This window comes from Anomalospiza imberbis, chromosome 1 (assembly GCF_031753505.1).
Source record: "Anomalospiza imberbis isolate Cuckoo-Finch-1a 21T00152 chromosome 1, ASM3175350v1, whole genome shotgun sequence".
NCBI classification, from domain to species: domain Eukaryota; kingdom Metazoa; phylum Chordata; class Aves; order Passeriformes; family Viduidae; genus Anomalospiza; species Anomalospiza imberbis.
The window spans coordinates 100,139,190-100,165,455 of NC_089681.1; the positions used below are offsets into that span (position 1 = coordinate 100,139,190).

The 26,266-nt window shown below is 40.0% G+C and overlaps 1 protein-coding gene across 7 annotated transcripts in view; it reads left to right on the forward strand.

Annotated features, from left to right (window-relative positions):
- HECW1 (HECT, C2 and WW domain containing E3 ubiquitin protein ligase 1) overlaps positions 1 to 26,266 on the forward strand; it is a 243,743-nt gene that overhangs the window by 190,775 nt on the left and 26,702 nt on the right. For all 7 annotated transcript variants that reach the window (XM_068202204.1, XM_068202226.1, XM_068202236.1 and 4 more), the window contains 10 exons: positions 1,941 to 2,062; positions 4,895 to 5,080; positions 5,687 to 5,821; positions 11,037 to 11,142; positions 11,323 to 11,419; positions 13,394 to 13,477; positions 14,477 to 14,586; positions 16,673 to 16,793; positions 18,214 to 18,327; positions 21,123 to 21,275. In XM_068202204.1, the coding sequence (XP_068058305.1) occupies positions 1,941 to 2,062; positions 4,895 to 5,080; positions 5,687 to 5,821; positions 11,037 to 11,142; positions 11,323 to 11,419; positions 13,394 to 13,477; positions 14,477 to 14,586; positions 16,673 to 16,793; positions 18,214 to 18,327; positions 21,123 to 21,275 (1,228 nt within the window). The remainder of the gene's footprint in view (positions 1 to 1,940; positions 2,063 to 4,894; positions 5,081 to 5,686; positions 5,822 to 11,036; positions 11,143 to 11,322; positions 11,420 to 13,393; positions 13,478 to 14,476; positions 14,587 to 16,672; positions 16,794 to 18,213; positions 18,328 to 21,122; positions 21,276 to 26,266) is intronic.

The window sequence follows — 26,266 nt, forward strand, 5'->3', positions numbered from 1 at the left end:
TCATTTACAGCCAGATTGGATCTTTAATCTGGCTTGTTAGATAAGGAGACAAGAGTGAGGGTCACTACAAAGAAGAAGAGGAAAATGTGTACCCAAGGCAGGTTGGGATGGCAGGGGTCTCTTCCACTCTTTTTGGTGGTAATCACAGTCCTACCAAAAATGTTTTCTCAAAACATTTAGGAAACCATAGTCTTACGTGCTTGTTTCAAGTAGGGAGTATCAGCAATCAGTCTAGTGCCCACTAAGCAACTTGAGACCATACAAAAATAACTCTCTGCTTTGTTAGCACCAGCAAAATGATTGACCGGTCATCTTCCTTTGGATCACTCTTACCTCCACCAAACTTTGTGTTCTGTATTGTCTGCCATGAGTAAATCCAACTTCTTGCTATCCTTTTGCCATCCCTCTGTAAATAGGATTGGTAATGGGAAAGAGCCAACATAGTGTCTGCTTAAATTTTCTTAGTTTTCCATATTGCAGAGGAAAAAATACATAGAGAAATAATAAAATTTTTTAACAAGTTTAGAAAAATATTCAATTTTGTTTGTTTTGATCCATTAGGTTTTTTAAGCTTGAAAATCAATTTTGGCCAAGAATGTTTAACATTTGATGTTTAAAGTTTCCTTGCCATCTTTTGTATTACAATTAAAAGGAGATCCCAGTTCTTTATGTCAGAGAAGTGGAAATGAGGTTCACATTGTATTATTAGTATTTATAAATAATGTAGCTATTACTTGTAACATGCATAATCATTTAGTATCATAGACAATAAAAAAGTAATTTAATAGGAGTTGCCACCACTAAGTATTTAGTTCCATTGATTATTTAATATGCACTCTTTTGTTTTAAACCCAAAGAGCAAATCAGTGTGATAAATGTTACCGTAAGTTATTAGGAAATGGTTTTTGCCATAGATAATTGCTTTACTTTGGAAGAAAGCATCAATATTGTATAAAATTCCAAGAATTAGAAGGTCAATGACGGTATAAACACATTAGGTAAAGAAAAAGCTGCAGTATTATACATTTGTTATTTGTCATTTAATTTAAATGAAAAATATCAGAAGGAATACAATTAAGGCACATTAATCCAGGTTCTAAGCCAGTATAAATCAATTTAACTCCAGAAACTGATCCAGTCTGCAGTTTTAAATGGATAAAATAATATTATGTGTGCAGCAAGAAGAAAAAAGAAGTTATAACTGATAAGAAAAAAAATGTGAAATTTTACTTATTCTCTTGATGACATCTGCATCCAATTTTCTTGGACTGCAAATAAAATGTATTTTTATTTGAAAATGCCAGAACACCAAAGCCATAATTCAATGGTAGGAAGAATTTTTCTGGTAGCTAAAGAGCAGCAGGAATTTCTACCTCTACAAAGTTACATTCTCAGTGCTCAGTTCTGCTCCTGTGTTTCATTAATTGATACAGGTTAAAAATAATGCAGTTGTGTCTGGTTTTGTTTTCTTTACCATACAAGTCCCCAAAACCTTGGATTTTTAGAAACCAGTGCAATTAAAGTAAAGGGTTATGCTGGATTGGGAGATCAGATTTCTCTAAAATCAGCTGTAGGGGAAACCAGAATGGACCTGGGTGACTAAACCAAACCATCAGCTGGTGAAAACTGCTGTGGTCACATTGTACTTGGGGACAGCAGCAGACTTGACATAGAGTTTCATAAGCTACAGTTCAGGAAACTATCCAGCTCCTGCACTGCTGTGGTACACACTGCATCACTAAACATAAGGACATCCATCAGTTTGCTTGTTTTGGGAATGCCGGGGTAGGTGCATTGGGCAGATGGTGTCTTTTTTGTATCATCACTTCTGCAGCTGTTTCTGAAAGGTTAAATAATAGACCCTGCTTGCCACTACATTAATAAGATTCTGTGGTGGTTTTTTTGTTTGTTTGTTTGTTTTTGTTTTGTTTTTTGTCCAGAGATTAGGAGGGAAGGTTCCCTTTCTCCTGTGAATTCTCAAAAAATCACCTTGTTGCTGCAGTCTCCAGCTGTGAAGTTCATCACCAATCCCGAGTTCTTCACTGTGCTGCATGCAAACTATGTGAGTAACTATGATTTGCTCTCTCACACTACTGATTTTTGAGTCCCAGTGCTGTGTCCCAGACCTTCAGGGAGAATGCACAGTGAATCTGAATTGTGTGACTTAGGGCTCAGTTGTCCTTTCTGAGCACCAGACCAGGTTGGGGACACTACAGCCAGGCTGCTCCAAGGAGGCTCTTGCTAGGATTCTGCCTCACACAAAAGTGTCCATGGTACAGAGAAGCTCATTAATGTTATCCTCCCAGAACAAGCAGGAACCCTTGGTTTCAGCTTGGTTGATTCTGTTGCTGCAGACAATGAAGTTGTCTTTTGATCCAATGTCCTGAGAAATCTTACTCAGAAACCACCAAGTCTTACTCAGATACCACCAAGGGAAACAGAGGGAAAAAAATTAACTCTTGCAATTTGCATTCCCAAAAAGGGGGTAGGCATAACTGAGTGGAAGAAATACTGACCTGTGTCAGTGTAGCTATTTTCAAAAAAAACACAAAAACAAATTTTCAAAATTCAAATAACTTTTATTTTTCAGTTAGTGCAATAAACCACACATTTTCTTGCAAACCTGGAGGGGGGTGGAGAAAATGTAGTATCAGGAGGAAGCAGATAGGGCAGTCCCACAAGGAGATCTACTCCTAGTTTGCCATATCTGGAATTTAGTTCAACAAGGCATCTATACGTAATTTCTGCTTATTTGGGAAGTCATCCATTTCTGGGTAGCAATGACCTTCCTTTTCAAAAGGAAGAGAAAGTAAAACACTGAGAGTTGCCTCAGCACAGCCTTTTAGCTAACTGCAGACATCAGGTTTTGGCTGTGGCACTTCGTGGATTGAAGCCAGCCATCCATCTCCAAGCATCTGCCAGAGATTATCACCCATGAGATCCTGACAAGGAAGGGATGTATTAACTCATCTGACATTCCCTAACTAGATTATGGAGTGCAGGTAATTTCTTCCATTAGCAGGGTGATATATGATGATTTATAGCTGGGAGCAATTTAATTTTTGACCAGCACGGTTTTGGAAAAATGAGCAACTGATTCCATAGTTATATACAGAACAGCTCACAAGAGACTAAATCCCAATTTTATTAGTCACTGAAATAAAAAAAATCAGAAAGAGGCTTCAGTTTTGTCTTAAAAACTTGTCTCTAATGTGAGAACCAGTATAATCTATTAAAACATCTGTCAAATGGTCATACAGATACCAGTTGTACAGGAATAATGGCCCACATAACTTTTGCTTTAACACAGGTGTAATATTTTAACCACAAGCCCCTATTAAAATTTCAAGCTATTAATTATGCCACTGAGGTTGGGATTGGAAAATATTATCCAGCAGTTAGAATTATAAAGGAAAGGTTCTAATTTTTCAGATACTTTATTTCCATGAAGAGATAAAACTACGTTGCACTCTTTGTTTCCCCAGTGCAGCTTAGAGATATTCAAGGCAGTCATTGATCATATATTAGATCAAAATACAACTTTTGTTTCATAGTAGGCTAGGATCTTAAAAATCTGTGACCAGGAAGCTTTCCTGGGTTATAAGCAGGTCATATCTTCAGGGCAGAGATCATATCTCTGTGATTTCATAACATTTACCAACCCTTGCCATAATTAGGGACCTTGTGCTACAGGGAGCATTCTCAGTGGTGTCACCACAATAAATCCTTACATAATAAAGATTATATCTGTAGATATTTTTTTGAATTATAGTGGTTAAAATGCACTAAATGCACATAGAAATTGAGAATTCAAAGCTGTGGGGTCAGATTCTCTGGACATATTCCAGGTCTGCACACTGAAGCTCAATCCACTTAAGACAGGAGTTCTCCAGTGATCTTTATTACTCTAATGAGTAATCAATCCTTTGGGCTGACCAGCAAACCAAGACACTCATTTTCTCTCTAGTAAAAGGTTCAGGAGATTTTTGTGATGTTTCCTACTCTGTCTTGAGGAGCTTTTTCCCTGAAGTGAAGGATTCAAAGAGTAGCCTGTGAATGGGCCTGTGTGTTGTTAGCACAAGTATTTTTTTGTGATGCTCTATCATTGAACACACTGAACAACACACATTGAACAAAAAATACAGTTCACTGGACCCCTATTTTGCAGTCAGATCAGTTCACTCCCTTGAGCTGCCTCCGGCCACTTTCCCTAGAGGTGTATTTAATGCCCATTGTGAGATAACAACTCACTGCCTAAGGAGTGGCATTTATTGGACTCATGGAAGCATCTCCATCTGACAAGCTTTGTAGTCATCGTAGAAACAAATACTCCATTCCAGGAAACAATTCACCTCTTCCAGAAATAGACAATTAAAAAGTGTCTGTTCCTGCCCTGTGGCTGTATAGTCATAAAAGATATGCAAGCTCATATGGAAATATCTGCACTGGGGTCCTCTTAAGTTTGTGAGTCCTATCACACACATCTTGATTTCAGTTATAGAAAAAATAGATGTTCACAGCTGTCTTTGCATCTCTCTGGCACTGCCGAGGCCCACAAGCAGTGTTTCTGTTGACCAATAAAAGCAGTGAAAGGGTCAACTACATGTGCCTTGAGTGTGTGATATTTCAGCTGGCCATTTTTGAAGTGCATTAAAAAGACAGTTCTTACGCAAGCTAACTGTGCATAATGTGTGGGATGGTTAACTTTCCAGATTGTATTTCTTAATTCTGCATACGCATGTAAAGTAGTCATTCAAATTAAAACAATGAGATGGAAGTGTTTCTTGATTCTAACAGGATTTGTTTCAGTTCTTTGGGCATGTGGCCCATGAAATAACCAAATATGTTTTGACATCAGAACTGGGTTTCTCTCCTTCTGTTATCCATCTCACAGAGTGCCTATCGAGTCTTCACCAACAGTACCTGCTTGAAGCACATGATTCTGAAGATTCGTAGAGATGCTCGTAATTTTGAGCGGTATCAGCACAACAGAGACCTAGTAAATTTTATCAACATGTTTGCTGATACCCGACTGGAGCTTCCTCGTGGCTGGGAGATAAAAACTGACCAGCAAGGCAAGGTAAGAATGCCAGCAAAACTAATCACTTGTTTAACACAGCACATCAGACAACATGATTATTAAAAGTTCCTTCCTTCTTGACTCAAAATCAGTGAAGGTTTGGTTTAAACAACACAAGCAGCAAGGGGAGTTATTTTAGAATCAGGAAAAAATCTTGAAAGTTTCAAAGCATTTCTAGCTTTCTATAGAGTATTGTACCAAAGCAAGGCAGCATTGGACTGACAACAAAGTTTGAGCCAGAGTAGATCTGTTGTGACTGCAAAATTTGACTCAGTGTATCTACCTCAAATGAAGCTTTGCTGACTGACCTCTGGAACCACCAAATAGGTTAAAGCAGCATTTCCCAATAATATTATTCTCTCCTTTCTTGTTTACATCATGGCCACTGCACATGATTAAGGTCTACACAGCTTCAGACATTTTCTAAGAGCTATTCTAGCTTTGAGTAGGCCGGTCCTGTTGTTTGCAGGTGCCTTCCATGGGCTATACTTATCCAAAGTATTTCCCACGTACAGTTGCCAGTGGTTTTCCTGCTGCGTTCCCGCGATACCATCACAGGGTTGGCAGTCTTCTTATTAAAGAAACCATTGTTCCTTTGTGTTTCAGTCTTTCTTTGTTGACCACAATAGCCGTGCCACCACCTTCATAGATCCCAGGATCCCGCTGCAGAATGGGCGTCTCCCAAATCATCTGACTCACCGGCAACATCTCCAGCGACTTCGTAGCTACAGTGCTGGAGAGGTAACTGTGCTCATATCTACTCAGGAGCTTTTGACAGCAGTCTTCTCTAGAATTATAAGAATTTCTTATATTTTAAAAATATTGAAACAGACTGTCCTGCTAATGTTTGTCTTCCAAAGACAATAAGGGATTTTTTTGTCTTTCTGAAGGGATTATTTCAGAGCTTGCTGGTTTATATTTTGATAGTTTTCAGAATAAAATAATAAGCACATAAAGCATAACTGAAGTGATGACAGAATAGATTTTAAAAGAAGACTCTATATTTGGCATCTTGTCCTGGCTTTACTTAAGTTATTATTTTTTTTTATAGCCTGATACCTCATATGTTTCTTCATTCCCCACTGTGACACTGTGCTCTAAAAAGATAGGCTCCCTAGAAGTAGTGCAGTAATGTATGCTGAGGTTTGCTTTCCTATCTTTCAGGCACATTAAATATTTTTCTTATATATCATGGGGATGATTTTTATCACTGAGGGCCATAGACAGGATACTGTGCTTGCATTGTGGATTTAAGTAGGAAAAAGTACCAGCAATCAGATTCTTCATATAGCAAATCCATACAGTTAAACATTTGTAAAGATTGTTGCTAAATAGAACTAGAGATTAACTATGGTGAATGGATCTTTCTCTTCCACAAAAATATCCACAGAAATGCTTGTGAAATTAGCATCAAAATTTATTGCAGCTGGACCAGTCTGAATACCTCTCGCTGCCAGGTGGGTTGGGATTAGGAGCTGAACAGGGTGTGAGGTCAGTTCTTCAGGACCAAAGGCAAACCAGGAATGAGTAGCTTGGGCATGTCTTTTCTATATTGGGTGAATACAGCACCATATTTTCTGAAGATAGAAGTGTATCAATGGATCTGTTTCAGCCATATCTTCCCGCCAGCTTAGCAACTTCCCTCTGCCAGCAACCTTCGTTTAGTGTTGCTGCTGTGATTGAATTACTGGCATGACTGTGATAGCCACCTGCACTGTGATTCATGCTTGAGTCCATGCTTGTCTGAGGCTTGCTTGCACATTCACCATGTCAGGGATAGAAACACCACTGAGCATCTCAGATGACCTAGCCCAAAAAATACACTTGGTTTTGCAAGCACTGGCAAGGCTGGCACAGAGCAATATTCAATAACCCACCCCCCACCCCCACCAAAAAAAAAAAACAGTAAAGGCTAGGGAGTCAAAAGTATTGAATACTTTTGAGTAATGATTATCTGGGGAAATCAAAAACTGTTCTTTGAGGCCACTCTTCTGGCATAATCAGCCAATGAAATAGTCATCTCCCAGTCTTGGTGGCCCAGGTCCCACAGTACTTCCACGTCCTTATCATAGTCAAACTTCTTTATTGTAGTCAAGTAGCTTCCCGTTTGGAAATGTCTGCTGCTCCACTGGAAGGACTCCCGTTGATTTCCAGTGACTTTGGATTGGTGCCTAAAAGTCCCTCATTTACAAGGAAAATATTCAACCCTTTGCAGCTCAGTCCATTTATTAAGAGTCTTAATATGGCATGTTCAATGCCATTTCCTCCAAGTGCATTTGGGTGTTCTTTGGCCTATAAATCATGTCTGTAGACTCACACATGGAGCTTTGTCCTGGCCATGTGTCATCTGTCAGCAGTCTTGCTGGTTTCTTTGCTGAGCAGATGGTGTGGCCTCTGGAAGCTGTCACCAGGACAGTACGAAGGACCACGAAGGACAACTCACCAGTTTTCAATGTTATGTACATGTGTCAAAGGATTCTGAAGGACATCAGAATATTGAAGTTGTGGTTGCCAGAAAGGACATAGAAAAGAGCCAGGGTAATAAAATAAAGGACCTCTGGAAAAACTTCCATTGTTCTGTGTAGATTACTGATATTAAATGGTATTATATATTAATTTGAAAAAAAATGCTACAAGTTCTTTATTAAGCACTTATTTAAGAGTTATCAATCTTTTACTGGAGAAAGGGGGTTGTTGTTACTCTTAGTTACCTGATTTTTAGAAGAAAAAGTCAGATAGCTATAGTGGCCATCAGTAACTAAAGTATAGGTCACTAAGTCATTCATTTCTTTCTGCCACTGCTAAAAACAGAACAGTTTGTAAGCACTTTCCATTCCCTCTAAAAGGCTTCCCATCTGCAGTGAAAATCAACATCCATGATTACAGGGTAGAGATTTTAAAGACACCAAGAGGAAGGAAGCAGGCATCCACAATGGAGAGGCAACAGGTGCTGGTTAGCAAGAAGCACAGAGAAGGTGCTAGAATATGGCAGTATAAAAATCTCCTTACCAACCAAAACCACAACAAGCAAGTAGCAAGATTCAAATGGGCCTCTGAAATCCAGCAGCAATATAAAACCCAGGAAAAGGTATTATATCTTGAAAGGCTGCTCTGGTAATTTGGACTCTCCAGTCTGGTTGCAGCATCCCAGCGTCAACATCAAAGATGTTAAAACCTGACATAAATCTGTCAATTACTCTGCACTACATGAACAAGGTCACTAAATCATTAGAGGGGTCACTCTTTATTTTTTATTAGAGAACAATGTGCTAATCAAAATTAAATTATTCAATTAGAAAGTTAAAGTAGACAAGACGATTGTCACTGAACACTAAATTGGAGCAATCAATTGTACTCTATTAGCTAAGAGTGGAAAGAGAATTGTTAGCAAAATGGAAGTTAATTAGGGGGTTGGGAGTTTTCCTGTGTTGCCAGAGAAAAATTGTTTGGAGGTGTAAATGTGCAAAGACGAAACACAGCATGAGCAATGCCTAGGGATGGTGATGAAGAGAATTACATCACCAGTTTATTGAGGTGTGTACAGAACTGGATTCATACAATCTAGATGATTTTATCTCTTAAACCAGAACTGGGAAGATGGGAAGAAGGGAGCGAAAGTTTCTTTTCACAGGCACAATACACATTTCCTTCCAAAATTTTTGCTCCACAAGAAATATGTCCAGGCACTGGAAAGCTAACCAAAAGGAATGGTGACAAGAGCAAGAGGAGGAGCCAGGCCCAGGCTGGGCAGAAGTACCATGCAGTTCCCAAGTGATGAGCAAATAACACCTGGCCCTAAATTTTATGGAGGATATGCGTTTAACTCCTCCCTTTCCCCTTTCTGTCTTCTGGTCAGTAAAATTATGTGCAGCAACAAGGGCATAGGATTTGTCAAGGATGAGTCAGCAATCACCCTTAAAAACAGGCTTAGACACCATCTGCATTCCTTTGCAAGTCTGTTCTACAAGGACCTGAGGAATAGGCATCCTCACCTGAACTCCAGTGCTCCCTGGTACTGAAGAAGCTGAGCCCAACAAAGCCTTAGCACCCTCCCACACATCCTAACTAGTACAGCTGGCCACGGGCCTGTGTGTGCTGCCAACAAACAGCCCAAGAAATGGCTGCTCCCACACCGGCCTCGTGCCCACTGTGGCAGTGGATCACAGGGCACCTCTTGCACCTAAGGTTCCCCCCTGTGCCATAGCATGGAGTGAATGCTGTAAAGGCCACAAAGACCTTGCTGGGGGGGGATGCCTGGATCACAGGGGAAAAGCTGCCTAAGCCTGATCTAAACTTTCCTTGTGAGTTAGCCTGTGGGAGTGTGAGGAGGAGACAAAGGCAGTGAAAGGGTACAAGTGAAATCCTAATTGGATGATGAAGAAAACATTCACCGTGCCCTTGCACGGCAGTTTTGTGTTCTAAATTACAATATATTTGATTAAAATATTTAAGATTTTTATTGTTTAACCTGTGTGTTGACACATATCAAGTGCATTGACTGGTATCTTGTTACATGTAAACATTTTAAGCTTTACTGGTTTCAAAAGGCAGCTTGCCAGGCACATTTAGCTTCCCAGTTTTTGTGTATATCCAGCTGGAAGACTTGGCTTTTGGCTGTACCACTGAAAATGGGTTGGCACCATTTGCTTAGATGCAGAGCTAAGCATTTAAAATATTGAAGTTGCAATTTCTTCCTGAAGTGGTTGCCAAATGCTATAATTTGTGCAGTGAGAAAGGAGCAGCTATTAGCCCAGTGGAGTGACAGTTGGAATTCCTAATGCATCTTGTCCTGATACAGTCTCACACTGTAGTCACAGGACAAGGGGAGTGTCTTTAAACTGAAAGAGGGTAAGTTGAGATCAGATATTAAGAAAAAATTCTTTACTCTGAGCGTGGTGAAGCACTGGAACAGATTGCCCAGAGAAGCTGTGGATGCTCCATGCCTGAAGTGTTTCAAGACCAGGTTGGAGGGGGCCCTAGCAACCTGGTCTAGTGTAAGGTGTCCCTGCCCGTAGCAAGGGTGTTGCAACTAGATGATCTTTAAGGTCCCTTCCAACACATACCATTCTATGATTCCTCTCTTGGCTTCACTGTGGCCATATTCTGGAGGAAAACATGAGAGACAGGTGGGTTCCCCTCAGCTTTCACAAGTCTCCAAAAAGTTACCCACCAAGTAATGCCTTAATGCAAACATTGCCAGATGTCATTGTTGGCCTTTTAATATCCTCATACTGAAGTGTTCTCCCACCTTTTAAGAACTCTGACTTTCTGACATGATTCCCTTCACTAGATAGTGTATTTAGAACAGTGGCTTTCTTTAAGTGCCTCAGTTAAGGAACAGTGAAAAATTTCTTTCTTACTACTCAATTTATCAGCTCTTTGGGTTATGTTCTTATTTTCAGTGTATGCAATCCAATTTCTGTTTATGCAAGTTAGGCAGCCTTCTGGGATGATACAGCCTTTTTTGTGTTGTGATCCACATAGATAGACCTTCCTCATGTTATTTCCACTATTAAATTTCTCTTCAACAACACTGAATGAACATTGCAGCATTGTGGGTTTTTTCTCTTTTCAAAAACATTGCTGTAAAAACCTTGAAGTAATGCAGTTATGATAAAACAAGACATGTTTGATACTACAGAGTATGTAGTGTGATACTACAGAGATTTTATTTTCATTGAAGTGCATTTACTTCTGTATTCTGGTGCCTTCAGCACTGAGGAGGTGTGATAGCTATGGATAATGGCGTACCTTCATTTGGAAGCACAGAATTACTTGCCTTTTTTAAGTTGACTCGAGTATAAAGCCATAATTTTCATGTATGCTTTCTGTCCTTCAGTCAGCATCATGGACCATTCTGAAGGTTACAGAAGTAAAGATGACAAATCTTTCAACTGACTGATGAGCTACTGTTGGTCAGTTCTGATCATTCTTTTCCTTTTCTCTGATGTTGTAGGCCTCTGAAGTCTCTCGAAACAGAGGAGTTACTCTGTTGGCCAGACCAGGCAATAGTCTTGTAACAGCTATTCGAAACCAGCACCATCACGAGGCATTACCTCTGGGTAAGCCAAGTTTTTTTTTTTCTTCTCGGGGCAGTGCTCACAAGGGTAGGTTTTAGAACTTCTCATCAGCTGTGTGTGCTGCCTCGTGTTGCCCTGTGTCTCACTGGCACTGCAGTGTGCCCCTGCAGAGTTCTGGTGACATGGCAAATAAAGCCTCTGGTCTGATTTTACCGTTTCCAGCTTACAATGACAAGATTGTTGCATTTCTACGCCAACCCAACATTTTTGAGATGCTGCAGGAGCGTCAGCCCAGCTTGGCCAGAAACCATGCACTCAGGTACCATTTTTTTCCAGACTACTGTACCCTACTTCCAGGAAGCGCTTTTTGTAGTGGAAAAAAAACAAATTCTAGTAACTGTAGTACAAAAGATGAACTTGGAGCTCCTATGGAACTGTCACCATTAAAAAGTAGATGGAAAGCACCAGGATCCATGTGGTTACTATAGTTACTTCCCATAGACATCCAAGAAGTAAAATAATTATGGGCAAATAGTGAGTAGAAACTCTGCCTTCACCTGCAATTATCACTTTGCTTTTCAGAAGATAGAGTTAAAAGAGTTTTTGGATGGAAGTCAGCAGCAAAACCCTAATAAGTCCAGCAGAACCAGGATTTTGCTTCATGGTTGGATTTACACCCCTGTCATGGATATAGTCACCCTAGAATTTATAAAGAAATAGGAGCATTAATATGAAGTGGATTGTACTCTTGTCTTTAATCTTTCTCACTTGACTTAAAGGTAGTCATTTCCAAAGTAGTTATATTGTGTCATTCTTTTTCTTGAGCCCATTCCTTTCCTATTAGATTTTTTAAAAACAGAAAAACCAGACCCAATCACCGTTATAACTTAAACTCACTTGAATTCCTAAGTTCGAATTAACTGATTTTGGTCAAGAACTTAAGCTGGTGTTAATCAATGTCAGCGATGCCCATATGCACCAGCTGAGAGTTTGATCAAGAGTTTAGGTTGTACTGTGCAGTCAGGGGTATGGCTGCAGGACTGCTGAAGGAGGAGAGGACCTCCAAATTCCTGCAGTGTGCTTTCTGCTGGTAGCCTTACTGACTTCTCATTTACCTCTGAGGGCCAGACAAAGAATTTTTGGGTGTAAGGATTAGACTTCCTTCTGGAGGAGTTGTTACATGCAAATAAAATGAGAAATAGAATGAAAAATACTCTCAGTATTCAAGATGTACATTTCTGTAACTGAGAAATTTTTATCTTCACCATCAAATTATTCCAGACTATTTTTTTTTCTCAGCTGTAACTTGAATTCTCATTTCCCAGAGAACAGATAATGCTTTTATCTCCTTTTGAGCAGAGAACAAAATTGACCAGTGATAGGGGCTAGACAGCTTAGCCAGTGCATGATGAGATTTGTAACAGGATATTGAGCCTTTTGCCTCCAGGTCATTGCTGATTATACCTTGGACCAGGAGTGATCCAGGCTACTGTCTAATGCTCATGCAGCAGGTGTTAAGAAAACTCCGAGGATGCAAAGTCCATCTTTTATGGACCTTGATTACAAGGTTCTAGAGCACATCCTTGACTGGAGGTATAATATTTTGACTTAATACTAGAATAAAATATTTGGACAATGCAGTGCTTTAGAAATACACTGATAGGCTGGGGTGTCGATGTGTATCTTCCATGATCCTACTCTGCTGATAGGATCCTATCCTATGTTTCCCAGTTTTTATTAACAAAAGGTATGATTTTACACATGCAGCACATGTGTAACGTGTGTAACGTTTGTATGATTAATTCATATGTAACAATGTATAACCTCTGTGTGATTAATTCATATCAAGTAGATGTTAGAGTGTTATTTCCCAGATGGAACTGACAGAAGGAAAGGAAGTGATATTACTGCAAATTCTTTTAATAAAAGGTGCTATGTTAGTTGTAGGCTTACACAAAAAATCTGCAGTTGGTGACCTGACATGTACACATGAAACTGAAGGACTAAGAATCATTCTGTTCCCTAAAATAGGGAATAAAATCTCTTTATTTTGGATCAGAAAACTGAGTGATACAGACGGATTTTTTTTTTTTTTTTGCAAGTTTGTTAGGAAGATGAGAAAATGAATCAGGCATATAGGATGTTTGCCATTTTTATAAGGAGATAAACAGGAACTGACAAAATACCAAAGAATAGCTATGCTATGCATGGCTCAAGCTGTGATAATGGCATGGTTTTTTGCTGATTTTATATGTTTTTTCTTCTCTTCTCTATAATATCACTTATGTTTCAGGGAGAAGATCCATTACATTCGGACAGAGGGTACACATGGGCTTGAAAAGTTGTCGTGTGATGCAGATTTAGTAATTCTGCTGAGGTAATCAATTTGATCAATAGCATAATGTAATTACTTACAGTACCAGAGAAACTATCTGACTCTTTCTCAACATAATTGAAAAGATTTTGTTAAATCAGGTCATACTGATAGACATCCAAAATTATTCAGCCAGAGTGTATCTGTCAATTTTTACTTCCTGGAAGGCAGCCTACATCAGTGCAGTAAATCCAGCCAGCTCAGTCAGTATGGCTGTTACCATCAAGTAGCAGATAAAAAAGAATCAGGTCAAAATGTTTCCTTTTAATGGAAAAATACCTCGTTTTTTAAAGAAAGAAAAAAATTAAGAGAGGAAAAAAATCCCTTGTCTTTCTCATTACAATAATTTAACTGCTCATTAAATTGATAATTTTACTGCAGCAGTGCTGCCACACATGCATGCAACCTCAATGTCCAGTGCAGTGAGCACCGTTTGGGTAATGAATATAAGGCTTCATTTTGTACTGGAACCAGAGAGCTTGGTCTTTAGGTCCTACTTCTCCTCTGTGCAGCTAAGAACTTATTTTATTGCCTTGGTCTGAGATAGGAAATGTTGCATTGCCCAGATGGGGTTGGTGTGCTGTAATAGCACTGCCTAATGCAAGAAGTTTACAACTTATTCCCATAATTTCAATCCAAGTAGTCAAAGCACTGAACTATGTGAAAATGGCCCGAGTGAAACAGCCTGGGAAGACAGAGTGTGCATCTTTACTTCTCTCTGCTAATGTGTTGAAGATGTTCCTGTTTCCTACGTAACCTCACGTCTTTGCTCTCCATCAGTGGCTGAGCTATCGTGTTAGCATGAAACATCTATTAAAATTCATTTTGTTCTTCATTGCTAGTGACCAGGCTGTCTTTGGGAAGCCTATGGATTTTTTGAATCCATGAGTTCAGAGATGCAGCCAAACATCTGACACAATGAACTTGTACCATACTGCGTATTTACATTCCTTCATGTGATGAATGCGAACTAAATCTCTCCCTATGACTTTTTGCATGCAGCCTTTTTGAAGAGGATATCATGTCCTACATACCACTGCAGGCTGCCTTCCATCCAGGTTACAGTTTTTCTCCTCGCTGCTCACCCTGTTCATCACCCCAAAACTCTCCAGGTAAGGAGATGGGGAAATTTGGACAAGATCTTGCATTTGTGGTATTTCTTCTAATAAATAGAAAAGAGCAGATTCAGAGCCAGCATCAGCTGTCAGCCTACTAATTCCAGTGCCCACTCTGAATCTGATCCCAGCTGCTTTTTTTGCTGGATCAGTTTCCAGTGCTGCTATGTATCTATTGATACATACCTTTTTATATCGTTGGAAAGGATTAGGATAAGAGAGTGGTGTACTCCAAGCATAAGTCACTGACATGGAAGCACATTAATTTTATGTGACAGCAGCCAAGAGCACCTTCCAAATTGAAGGTGTGTTGCAGCATTTCCAGTACCCCTGTAAAGTTCAGTCTCCTCCACTCAGTGTTTCAAAAACTTCCCTTCTTCCCAAGACACATATATTTTGAGACCTGAGGGGATCATCTTCATCATCTAGCCTGACCTCCCGTGCTGAACCCATTAACTTAGGTTCAACAGGAAACATATTTTCCAGAAAGACATGCTGTCTGAGAAGGTTATTTCCAGCTGTGCTATGTCTCTGTAGTTATTGTTTATGCTATAGAAATCTGAGGAGCTAATGTCTCCCTTTTGCCAAGAGACACAACCCCCACTGTAGTCTCACTGCGTGGCTGTGTCCAGTGGCCATTTTGAGAGAATCAACAGAAATGTGATCTGAAGAAATCCATCTTTGGCTGAGCTTTTTGAGCATACATTTAAATTATCAGATTTTGAACAAAATTAATGGAGAAGTTCAACTCTTGGATGTGGCTGTGGAAAATGGAAAGGTTTTTTGGTGTGAGGAAGTTAAATGCTAAGCCCTTCTCTACAGGAGAACAGTGTTTTGTCAGAATGTCCCATTTTCATTAATGAGTTTTAACACCATTGTGAGTACAAGTTCCCCTTGTCTCCATCAGGACATGTCATAAGCAAGTCTTCTTCAGGACAAGAATCCAAGTATATGGCACAAATGTGACTTAGGAGACTGTTCTTGTGAAAACACAAGGGCAAATACTCCTTTCCAGCAACATGCTGTCTTCTTGCTAATTTCTGTCCTGGTTATAGAGTCCATGAGAGCACCCCTTCTCTTATGTCCTGGGGGGAAACAAAAGGCTGACAGAAGAAAGGAGTGTTGCAAGGGATTCTCTTTGCACTACATGTAAATACATCTTTCTGTTTTACCAGCAGAGACAGTAATGTCCTTCCCTCATGGCAACCATAATACTTTGGGCTCCCACTAAATGTGATGGGCTTTTTTTTTCTCTCCTGTGAAGTGTTTGCTGCCAGATTTCTCATAAAAGGGCTGGTTTTTATTGTTGTTTGTAATGAGATAGGTAAATGGGATTTCATTAATCCATTATTTGGCCTTTTATGGCATGGCAGTTGTTAATACAAAAAGAATAATCACCTACTTTGAGAATGCACCCTTCAAAACAAAACAGATTCCAAATTGCTGAAAAATCTGCTGTTATGTGTGAATCATAATAGGGAAATGTAGCATTTCTTGCTGACAGAAATCCTTTTTGATACTACAGAGGGGTTTTGTCTTGATAGCTGGAAGTGCTTAATATACAGTCAGATTAACACAGGGAAACCTGACTCTCAGCTTGGCTGGGCTGCTAGGCTCTGGTGAGAAGCACTGCTCTGAGTTTCAGAGGTTTAATCCTGCCAAGTAAGGAGATCTCCTATACAATGCAGAGGAGAGAGATCTCTTAAAAGTGCAAAAGAAAACCTAAATGCCACTGACCATGAGAGGCAGATACTCATGTCAGTCTTTCTCATGCCTTTCTGATCCTTCATTTTCCATTCAATCACAGTTAAAGGCAGAGGCAACAAAAAGGTACACACAAGGTGAGCTTAACAGTACTTTTAGTGAAGAGGATACAGTCCCTGAAAGTTCATTGCAATTACTGAATTACAGGAACTTACAACTCTATTGATGCCAGATAGAGCAAAAATACCACTGAGTGCACTGTACACCTGCAAAAAGTTCCTAACATTTATTAACCGGTTCTGTGTGGAAACATCAGCTGCATGATTTGGAAGAATGTCAAGCCCCTTACACCTTAGGATGCTGTTTATTTTCCCTCCAGGGCTGCAGCGAGCAAGTGCAAGAGCACCTTCTCCATACAGGAGGGACTTTGAAGCCAAACTGCGCAATTTCTATCGAAAACTTGAAGCCAAAGGGTATGGGCAAGGTCCAGGGAAAATTAAGTAAGTATTAAAATCACTCAGTCTAATGGGACATAGCTTTGTCCTTTGCCATTCATTATCCATGAAGATGGGGTTAGGGAGTGCAAAACACACTGGAGATTGCATTTTTTACATAACCATCAGAGAAAGATAAGATCTTCATATACCCGGCAAAAGAGCGACCTTCAAGAGGCTTTTGTGTGGAAGTTTTACTTCTTTAAAAATTTGTATTCTCTTACACTCCCATTTCTTGCCTATTTAACAGGGATATTCATATTCCTACCTATAATTTGCCTGTAGGAGAATTATCCTTCCAGGCAAACACCCACCAGATATTAACAACAGGTATATCACTGTAATGGCGGGATGACTCCAAATTCTTAGGATCTACATATCAGTTGATATGTATAACTCAGGATACCAGTGTAACTCAGGACCAGAACATGATTCTACAGAAGTTAGTCTGTACATGCAGGTTTAACTTTCCATAGTTCTTTGTGTTGATAGCCCTCCTGGATTTGAACTGGAAAGATTTCTGCCAGTCTTCATGCATTTGGGGTTCTCTCTTATTTGATTGTGGAGTTTCTTTCCATGCATCTTGTTAGTTGGGTTTTGAGTCTGTACCAACTTGTGCTCAGTCTAGTTTTCCAACTTTGCCAAAGGCTGTGGGCTGTTTCTAAGGTATTTCCTGGGCATCTGGTTGAATTTATGCTTCAGGTTGGCTTCCTACCAAAGGACATCTGTTGTGGAAAAAATAAAAGTATGAAGCTAAGCAATTTATTCCAGGCAAATGTCATCAGCAAAATGATCTTATAGAGCTGAGGAGTCCTAGCTGGTGGTCACCCCTTTTGGTGTCCTGCTAAATGGGTTCAAGGCAGACACAAAATATATTTTAGAAGGTCTGTTTTAAAATGTCCATGAACATATGAACAAGAAGGGTTTCTTGCACAGATGGTGTGTAAAAGTGCTGTTCATTAAGTTGTTGTAGAAATTAGTAAGGGAATGAGAGATGTGTTGTATAAACAGAGGCAGATAACTCCCTTGTTTTCCCCTGCCACAGAAGCAGTATGTCTGTGGACATTCACTGGATTAAATCCAGGAAGTGTTTGGGGCCAATTCCAGAAAGCTGTGGCTTCATACACACAGGAAACTCACAACCCCCTCTACTGTATAAATTTGTACGTATGGGTCGTTGCAGAAAGTCTTAGCAGCAGAGCAGCACTTTGAACATCATCATGGCATTGTGAAGGAATTCACTTTCAAGGCACATAGAAAAGCCAATGGAAACCCGTAATGGTCAAGTAGCACGGGGACCAGCACATGGCATTTTATTAAGTTCTCTGAGAAGGAATGTCTCTCTTTACAGCTGTTGTTTACCTTCAGCCTCACAAGCTCACACAAGACTCAATCATCAGATCTTTATTTCCGCCGCCCTTTGCAGGTTAATTATACGGCGTGACCACTTGCTGGAAGGCACCTTCAACCAGGTAATGGCATATTCACGCAAGGAGCTCCAGCGGAACAAACTCTACGTCACGTTTGTCGGCGAGGAAGGGTAGGGAATCACAGAATGCTCTCAGTTCTGAAGTAGCTGTTATGTTGCAAAACACCAAGTTGACTAAGGCTGAGCCTCTCTTGTTATGTAATGTTTCTTTGGTTTTGTTTTACCTCTGAGTAAGTGATTCATCTTAATCAACTTAAACATTTGTTAAAAATAACAATAACAATAATGCTTCATTTTCCTATAATACCTTCCATCTAAATGTCTCAAAGTGACAGTTTAAGTGTTTAAATCTATTGTCATCTTGTTTGCCATAGATATTTTGACAGGCTGGAAGGGAAAACTCAACTACTGGCCAATATTTACACACTGAATCAGTCTCAGGGCTATAGTTAGAGACCAGAGCTTTTTCCAGTTTGTTACTCTAACTCTTCACAATAGATCTGGTTTTGCTTTAAAAATTTTTGCTTTGCATGGCAACTAATGTTCATTTGTTATCCATGTGTGGATTTCTTGTTTCCATCTTAAGTGAGAGACATTAATGCTGTTTAGTCTTCAAAATATAATTCATGCAGTTGGAATCTGAATGCAATAGAAGTTTCTTGAGAAGGCCTTTCTCAGGAAGCTTCCTACAGCTCTTACAATCCATGATACATTCTTGTATGACGAAAGCCAACCTCTGACCTTTTGTTTTCAAATGTAAGCACAACCTTTCAAAGCTATCCTGGCTCACCTCAAGAGCTATGGTGTAATGGAGGCTTAATCCACACAATTTTATAATGGAAAGACCATTATGTGCACGTTTCCAGTGTGCCATATTACAAAGGCATGAAATTGTATTTCAGCAGCTTTGCATGTAAAGTCTCTTCTTTTCAAAAACCATGTGTGTAGGATTTCAGTTCCAAAGGTATCAGACAATACCTGAGGCAACTCTCAACATGTCCAGCAACTGCTGACACTCTCAGCTCTGAGGTGTCATGACAAGTGAAGGGCTTCTGTCCCTTGTCTCAGGACAGGTTACATCCAGTGGGAAACAGAAGTTGCCAATCTCAAAAGAGTTACTCAGTGACCTCTGTATCAGGGGTTTTTTTCACTCTTACTTGTTATTCTCTATTGATTCAATATTGTGTAACAGAGGTCATCTTTCACAGTTGGTCTTGCCTCTGGCCTGCAAGTAAAGCATAAACATGTAGCACACTTCACTTTATGTTTTTGGAATAGCGTTTTGGAATGCTAATACTGGCCAAAGTCATATTATTTTCTGTGTGACACGGTGTCCTCAGGAGAAATTACAAACCAATTTGATGTGCAAATTCATTCATTCTTCACTGATTCATTTACATCTGAAGATACATTCCTCTAGGGTTTCTGCTGTTTAATGCTAATATACATTCTGCTGGAAGAACTCCAAGATGCCAACTCCTTACTGAAGAGTTGATGTCATATGGTTACGTGATGTTGTATGGGCACAGCTTCCCACGCTTCAAAGAAAAAGGCCATTGAAAATGAACTATAAAGGCTTTATGATGAGTTAGTGTATTGGCCAGAGTTAGTGTATTGGCCAGAAGTGCAATAGCTAGTCTCCCGTTGGAGGTTTTGAACATAGACATGTCTTGTTTGTAGTTCTTTACTCCAGCCATTATCAGGCTTAACCCAGTACTTTGATGTCCACAGGACCAGACCTGGTCCATGGCTGGCACTAGTGGGTCATGTGGGCTTGTTACCATCCTCTTTTATGGGTGTGGCTTTCGTGTCATCACATGATCCTAGAGCTAAAGCTCCTCAAAGAGAGAAGTACTGAATCTCCAGACATAAAACACAGGAGGATGGGCCCATCTGCCCTTTGCCATCTTTCTAGTTGCACAAATCAATGATTCAACCCCTTTCACTTATGCTTCTATAACTTCATAGTACAGACCATTCTGATCCAGTTGCAGAACTTCCTACTTACTTTACAATTGTTAAGTAGAAGGAATAGTGAGCATCTCATAAAATCTTTTGGCATACATGATATATGGCTACAGATAATTTCTTCATATTGCTACATGTAGGTTTATTTTAGATTGAAGAAACCTATTCACCATTATTAGAGAATGATCTGGTTTTAATAAATCCACCACAGTTTTCATATAATGCATCTGAAAAAATTTTAGTCTCATTTTCCTTTTGTTTTCCAAGTTGAGTGTAAAAAATTCAAGGAAAAAAAAGAGGCTCTCTATGGAGCAAATTCATACAACAGCAAAGCTCAATTGAAGGTGTACCACATGAAAATAACAGAAAAGTGGAAGGGCTTGGATGGAAGAAGCAAAGAATCACCATTCTGTCATAAGAGACACAATTCTGCTGGGACTTGGTCTTGTTCAGCATGAACCCTTATGGTTTCTGTAGCTAAAAAAGCATCCTTGGGGTTAGATTTGAGTACATCTCGGTGTAGGAAGGTCAAAGCAATTTCTGCTTTAGGCCAGGCCTTCTGGTCTGTGAACCCAAGTGTTCACAGGTGGTTCAAACCCACTCACTAGAAAGCTACCCCTCTACTGCCCAGCCAGCTGAGGCAAGGCTGAGCCTTGTACCTCCGGTTTGCTAAGCTTTTGGGACAAAGGAAAGTAAAGTACTTAAGGCATGTGTCCCAGTTATGATTCCTCCCAGATCAGCCTGGATATTGGTGAAATTTTGGCATTTCAACTTGTTCAGGACTCAGAATCAAGTTTGGAGAGGAGAGATAAATCATGTTAGAAACACTTGACTACACAGGCCTCTGTACTATGACAGCAGCCAATGTAGAGAAACCCAGGAAATCCACTCACATGGTAAGGAGCCTAATTTTGTCTTTTCTACCTTTTTCTTTCCAGGTTGGACTACAGTGGCCCCTCCCGAGAATTCTTTTTCCTTCTGTCTCAGGAGCTCTTCAATCCCTATTATGGGCTGTTTGAGTATTCAGCCAACGACACTTACACTGTACAGATCAGCCCCATGTCTGCCTTTGTTGAAAATCACCTGGAATGGTGAGAACAATTTTATGCAGAACTGAACAATTGTTTCAGAGCAATCAAAAATTGGAAAAGCAAAACAAAAGCTCCCAGTTTAGACTGGAGTACATACAAATATTGTTAATTCTGGGAAGAGGTGGGGAAGTAGGTTGTGAAAAGGAAGAGATGAACTAAACATAAATACAAGAGCAGGCTCTGAAAAAAACGGTTGTGATTAAGTACTACTATTAAAATATCCTGCCGGTATTACTTGGGACTTGATGTTTGTGAACTTCTGTGTGAATATAAAAAGGGTAGGGAGAAAAGCTCTGCTTAATGCAGTCTTCATCTCCTTGGTCCTTTTCTAAGAAGAGCTGGTGTGACCTTTTATACATCACAAAGCATTGTACTTGGAACCTGTATAGTGTTCTCTGAGAGCCACATTGCTGCTCTATTCCTACCACAGGCCTTAAAAAGGCCCAGTGAAAGCAGTTTCCCTTTTCTTCCTTGACAGAGTGTCCCTGGTTGTCTGGGGCAAGGCCAGAAGAGTGAGCAGATATTTTAGCTTACTAAATAAGTGTGCAAACAGACAAATTTCTGATCTTGTTTCTTTATCAAAAGTTCTGAAAGCATATTGTGATGTCCTCATTTTCTCTTTCTGCCTCCAGATCTGTCTGTCTTTGGGAGTTGTTTTCACTTTGGTAGTTTCAGATGTGGTTAAGTGAAGCATAGGCTGTGAGCCCTGGGCATCACTTGGTCCCTTGTGGGATTTCATTGTGTAAAAGAAGTGCTGCCACATGGGTTTGTTCCTATGATGGTTTTCTTTGCCAATCTCACTGGCTCCTCTCAGAGATACTATTTTTTTAAACGGGAGGCAGTTCTGACCCCTTTTAAATTGCAAATAGTACATGTTCCTCTAGTCCTGTGAACAGATCCTCCTTTGCTTGGCTTATAGCAGGTCGGAGATCAAGAACAGTTGTACTGTCACCTCTATTAAAGTTGCTGGGGGAAAAAGGGATGTTGCTTGGGACTGGCATGGTTTCTAAATTGTTGGAATTTTTTTTGTACTATCATTTCCAGCAGTGGAGCTAACAATGATCCTTGCTTTAGAGTGTTTCTCTACTGACATTAGCAGGAAGAAATCAGCTTAATTCTTACAGCTTGTTCACCTCCTACTGCAGTCTTATTCATTAGACACTATGTGATGCCTTCCTAGTTTTCAAGAAGAAATAAAGTCTGTCCTATGTCCTTTCTTAACAGACAGCATGGATAAACTTCTGATTTAGGAGGCTGTTATTTGTGGAGATGTATTTTGACTTCCAGGCAGAGGACCAACTAGGCAGGTGCAAACCCATGATTGTTCTGCCCACATTGTGACAAAGCTGAACACAGACCTCTGTGTCCAGAGATGGTGTTGCCATGTTATCTCAGCAGCAGGTGAAACATGTCATTTCTCTTATGTGTTATAAACACTGTCCTTGCAAAGTGTTGCAATTTTCTCCAGTGATAAATTCTACTGCAAAAGATATATGCTGTGTTTGATGCCTTCATTTTGTCCTTCTGTGCCTTGGGAGATTTCAGCATGAAAGAGGCAGGTTTTTAAAGGTGTCCTGGGCATAAAGAACAGCAGAAAGACACCTAATAATGACTTTCCTGTAGCAGTTAGCCTTTAACTCAAAAATCAGCAGCACTTAGATACATAGGCTGTTTCTCCAACTCCACATATCAATCCAGCTTCTTGCATGCAGAATGTTATTTGGCCTTCAGACATTTTTGTTTTCCTATTTTTAAGAGAGATAAATTTGGACTCTTGGCCTGCAGAAGGAAATAAATACTATGAATGAAGAGGTTTGCACATGCAGTATTGTAAATAGGGCAAGATTGCAGAACCCAAGGGAGACATAAGCAATCCAGTCAGTGCTTGGAAATACTTCTTGAACCTGTTATGGGAATAATTGCCTGAGACCAGCAGTTTGTAATTAGCCTGATAGGTTTCATGATTGGCTTGTAGATACCTAGACATTCTAAATCTTTTTATACTGTGTGACTGATCTCAGCTATTTGTGTGTAACCTTAGAGTCCTGTGTTCAGAAATCTGTGCAGCCACCGAAGATAGGAATTGGACCAATTGGACTTTTTGCAACTGAGTTCAGTTCTCCCATTAAGGCTTTACAAGCTAACTTCTGCCAGGACACTGTACTAACCGCCTTGTCACTGTTTGTTCCTGAGGAATGAGGTTTTCTGATGTTCCCAGGCTTTCTTCATTCTCATCAAAGTCAGAGCTAGAACTTCTGTTTCTCAGATTTACTTGTTGATAAGATTCCAGAAGAGCTTCCTCCCTATAACATGCCAGAAATAGATATCACTTTCCTGATCTCAAATCTATTATGAAGCACCAACTAACATAGATGAATCAGTTTGAGAGTTCCAGGGTCACAAATAATTAATATTCATAGTCTTTTCAAAGCTTGAAGTCTGATATCAGTCATGAAAACCACACAACCACAATTGGTTTAGATTTGCAGATTTCTTCAACTATATGCTTTTTGGTGCTGTGAAGCTTGTTATTTATGTGAAATCTACCCTTGGCATGTTTTTCTCTATAGTACTTCTGCAAGACCTCTCCAGACACAGATATATTAAGAAACAGAGCTACCAAAAATTGCGCTCAAAATTATTTAACATTTTCTCTTTCTTAAGCGAACAGTGATGAATTTAAGATAAATACAACAAAACTCAAAGATGTGAAGTTTTATTCATATTGGCAGAATGGAGAAATACACTGCTCTTTTTCCCCAGCCTAAAAGTTACAGTTCTGCCCCTTTTAGTGGCTTATTTCATGCTTTGCTCCTTGTACAAACAGCATTCTGAGTCCAAAATGAGCACATCAAAGCACAGACTAGTTGTATATATGCCAAGTTAAGAAAGAGACATAATAACTGGAAAATATTTCTCATTTATGGAGAAACTGAGATTTAACACCTTTCCTGCAAGCTTCCATTGAATAAGACTTTTTCCTTCAGTTAACATATGTGCATACTGAACACACGAAATATAAGATATCACACATTTTTAATGTTAAATATTTTAAATCCCCCTATATCTGAAAGGACAGATACAACTCCCTAGACCAAAGAAGTTTGATGATACATATTTTTATCTGCATGCTACAGAATGTACCTGAAGCTCGTAGCCAGAAAAACTGCTTTTAATCCGTGCCAGTAATGAGCCATTCTATCGGATCTAGGTAAACATGTCTAGCTTTTTGCCTAGATATTTGAAAACATTTTCTGAAATACACCCCCACTGGAGGTACTTTGCCCTTTTCCACAAAAGTGGGCAAAATGTGGAACCAAAGAAAAAAATGTGAAAACAAGCCCAGTCTCTGCATAAAAGGGCAAATAGCCTAGACAGAAAAAAATCATTCGCAGACATTCATTTGGAGATCTGAGGGATCTTAACTTGAAACATCTTTTTTCTGTGTTTTCATTGTGAATTAGTGACAGCATGGGTTTTTGTAATAGTAAGCATTTGTGGACCTTGCTGTGACATTTATGCAGCCAGAGAGCAGCACCCCAGTGCTACAGTTATCTTAGAGGTATTTACAGCCTGCTAATCATACTTAGCATTTTGTATCCGTCTCAGAGAAGCCCTGTTGTGTGTTGTTTGTTTTTCTTTATATGAAAATTAATGCATTTGTTTAGCAGAACCTTATTAGAAAGTTGAAGTCCTGCGAGTAAAATGGTTTTGTTCCGAATCCTACTGAAGACCACAGACGTGATACACTCTGACCCAATGCTTGGGTCTCCAGAAGTTGTAGATTATTGCTGGCCACATTGTCCCAATGAACTCTACTAACTTGATGTTCATTTAGAACTGCCTTGGAGCAGGACTTTCTTCATTCATTTCCCATAATGAATTTTCTTTCTTCTCTCCAGTCCCCCTTCTCATATTCTAGTCTGTGCCACTGAGCAGAGTCAAACAGAAGACTTGCATGTATTTCTGCATCTCATTCTGCAGGCAGATGGAAGCCTGGCGCACCCACTCTCCATGCAGACAAGATCTTGCTTTCCCTGTGCTTCAAGTCAGCTGACATGGTCACTGCAACTGGTTGAGCTGAGCAAATACATGCTGGCTCCCATCCGGGCTGATTGCTTCAGGCATGGCACTGCCTGTGTTGCTTTTACGTGCTCTGGCACATGGGCAAAGGCAGCTCCCTTTGCCTACATGGTGCTGTGGGGGCATAGCCCCAGCCAACCTCTGAGCGGCCCTTATATTTATTTTGTGTAAATGAGTAACCACATAACCAGCACTATCCATCTCTAGCATGCCAGAGAATGCAGAGTGTTGTTTTTCCATTTTTTTTTGTTATAATAAACAGAAAGAGAACTGAGAATGTTGCAACTTCAGCTCTCTTTTCTCCTTAGAGAGCTTGGTTGTTTTTTTTACCCCAATTTCCTTATGAGTTGTGCCTTGTGCAATTGCCCTGCCTATCCATCAGACAGATTCCTAATCAGTTTGAGACCTGTCTGACAGGAAGGCAAACATCTTGAAGATAATAATTTCCTAAAAGCTTTGTGAAACTTGTGTCTGTGTAAAGGATGGATCCGTGGAAGAGCAGCTCAGAGAGGCGGGGGGAGAGCTCAGCAGGAATCTGTGCTGTCTGTCCTCACAGCTGCCAGGCAGCATGAGTGAGCTGACAGGTCCATCACAGGCACGGGCTGCAAACCAGCCACATCATCTTGCTTGGGGATGTGAGGCAGAGCTGTGCAAACTCAGGGGAGACAGAAGGGAGAAACTGGAGATACTCCAAAGTCTGGGAAGTGCTAGCAGAAATGTGTAGGAGGAACTGGGAGCTACTGCAGTGTGGTAATGTAGGGCCATCAAAGGCAGATCTATAGGAAACAAACCTCCATTAATCCTTCTACACAGAGATTGACTTACTTCAATTAAAGTGTTTTTAAAGAAAGTGACAAATTGTCTTATGACCTAATGGGTTGTATTCCAATGCGGGAGTAGCTCATGGG